General features: G+C 37.8%; 1 protein-coding gene across 2 annotated transcripts in view; it reads left to right on the top strand.

Moving 5' to 3' along the window:
- Nucleotides 1–2,081, top strand: part of LOC106532502 (adenylate cyclase type 9) — an 88,941-nt gene that overhangs the window by 76,921 nt on the left and 9,939 nt on the right. For both annotated transcript variants that reach the window (XM_014028565.1, XM_014028566.1), the window contains exon 8: nucleotides 986–1,128. In XM_014028565.1, coding sequence (XP_013884019.1) covers nucleotides 986–1,128 — 143 coding nt within the window. The remainder of the gene's footprint in view (nucleotides 1–985; nucleotides 1,129–2,081) is intronic.

Here is a 2,081-nt window from a genome sequence, read left to right as displayed (position 1 = left end):
CTCTAGTAATATATTTACTGAGAAAAATGGTGACGTGTTCAATACTTATTTTACCCGCTGTATATAAATTTCTGCTTTTATTTCTAATTATGTCAGATTCGGTCCTCTATACCAAAGTATTAATATACTGTCATAAATTTAAAATATCGTCACCATATTTCAGTGCCGAGGTAAATACTGTCATACAGCCCAAGCCTACAGCTTCATACGGCATTGCATTGTTGCACATGACATTTGTAACTTGCAAATTTTTGAAAACAGTCATTGCCATTTAAACATATTTTTATCTGTATGATTAAAAGTATTAAGGGTCTAGGCCTCCTTCTGGTCCAAACTGGTCTCCTTTAAGTCTAAATCTGTCACTCCTAGAAAATGTTTGGTGCACTTTGTCACTTAAACTAAGACAAAAAAGGACTCAAAACTGCTTCTAACTTTTGATCACAATCTAAAATGTGCAGCTGATCTATTTAGTCCTTAAATGTTAAACTTGTACCAAAAACCTTTTAAGGTCGCATCATTACAACAAGGAAGGTTTTTTTTGTCAATTTTTGATGGGACGTTGCTTTGTGCTGTTAGTGCCATTAGTTCAAGAAAGGACAAAAATGCAGGAAAGGTAGAAGAAACCATGTTGCCACACTGTTGAAAAACACAGTCTGAACTAATCTTACAGCCTAAAAAGTTGTCAAGTTTGCAGCATCAATATTTCTTTACTCATGCATTAATTAAATATCATGCAGGAAATGGTATTTCTTAAGCTTCTGTCAACTTGAAAATAAAATAAAAAGGAAACAAAATGAAGAAGTAAAAAAGTTCAGTTGCATGAAGCCTTTTGAAGCCTTTATCTGATGAAATTTGAAGGGAAAAACACAAAAATGTGAAARTATAAAGGCCATGGTGGTCTACTTTAGGTACAGCTTTTTACCGATCACTTTCATTCTTTGATAACTAGAATAATAATAATATTATTTTCATATTMTCATTCCAGGTGACCATGTTCTTGAGCTGTGCCACCATCCTGGCCATCATTCAGTATTGTAACTTCTGTCAGCTGAGTTTTTGGATGCGCTCTATCTTTGCCACTACCACAGGAGTTGCTCTTCTGCTGCTGTTGTACAGCCCCCTGCACAGGTACWGTCATCAATTATTTGTACATTTGCACTTTCACTAAATGCCTTTGTATCCCTCTTGTAAGTGGTGAAAAAAACAGACTAATGATTTATAAAGATCACACAAGTAATTTTTATTTTGGGCCTGCATGGCTGCTTTCACMCTGCTGGCAAAAGTGACCCAAATTCGGTTGGATTATTTATGACAGTCTGAACGAGACAAATCAGATTTTTATTCAGATCCAACCCAACTTTTTCATAAGTGATAGTAAATTAAACACACTGGAGAATTAACACCAACTAGTTGCGCTTGAGCTCATTTAAAGTATCTCTTTAGTGCTTATGAAAAATTAGGAATAGCAAAATTTTATTTGTCACTGGCCAAACAAACTTTCATTTATAGCCAATCAATCCTCTGATGACCCTCCCCCTTGGTTGTCAATCAAACAGTCTAGGGTTCAGTATGGTCGAACGGCAGCCGACTGGATGATGCGCAGTCACATGGTTGTTCGGTGTTAATTTTTGCACACACTTTTCATAGCTCCTTGAAGCACACCGTGCCGAGCTCCTGGGAAACCCCTCCCGCTGCAGCATACGTCCCTGAGGGGGGTTTCTTCCTGCTGGAGTCTACAATGCGGAGAAAAAATCTGAGACCCGTAACCCAACGTTATTTGTGCCAAACATAGCTCTTGAACAATTTCATTTTGTAAAAGTAGCTCTAAAGGAAAAAAAGGTTGGAGACCCCTGATTTACACCATCATATTTTGCTAAGGGTCCTACACCACCATGCTGGATCGTACCGATACTAGCTTGATGGGCTTATGGGGGGGACTGGGGAGGAAAAGTGGCCTGGGAGTTCCTGACAGACTGGCCCGTTTTCAACGACTAAGTTAAAGTTACTCATACCTGAGCATAATTTTGTTCAAAAATAATAACGTTTACAAAGCATTTGTTTGAGTACAGTGTGTACCAATG

This window comes from Austrofundulus limnaeus, unplaced genomic scaffold (assembly GCF_001266775.1).
Source record: "Austrofundulus limnaeus strain Quisiro unplaced genomic scaffold, Austrofundulus_limnaeus-1.0 Scaffold780, whole genome shotgun sequence".
Lineage (NCBI taxonomy): Eukaryota > Metazoa > Chordata > Actinopteri > Cyprinodontiformes > Rivulidae > Austrofundulus > Austrofundulus limnaeus.
The sequence above is the reverse complement of the archived record's forward strand: the minus strand, read 5'-3'. Positions and strand labels throughout refer to the sequence as shown.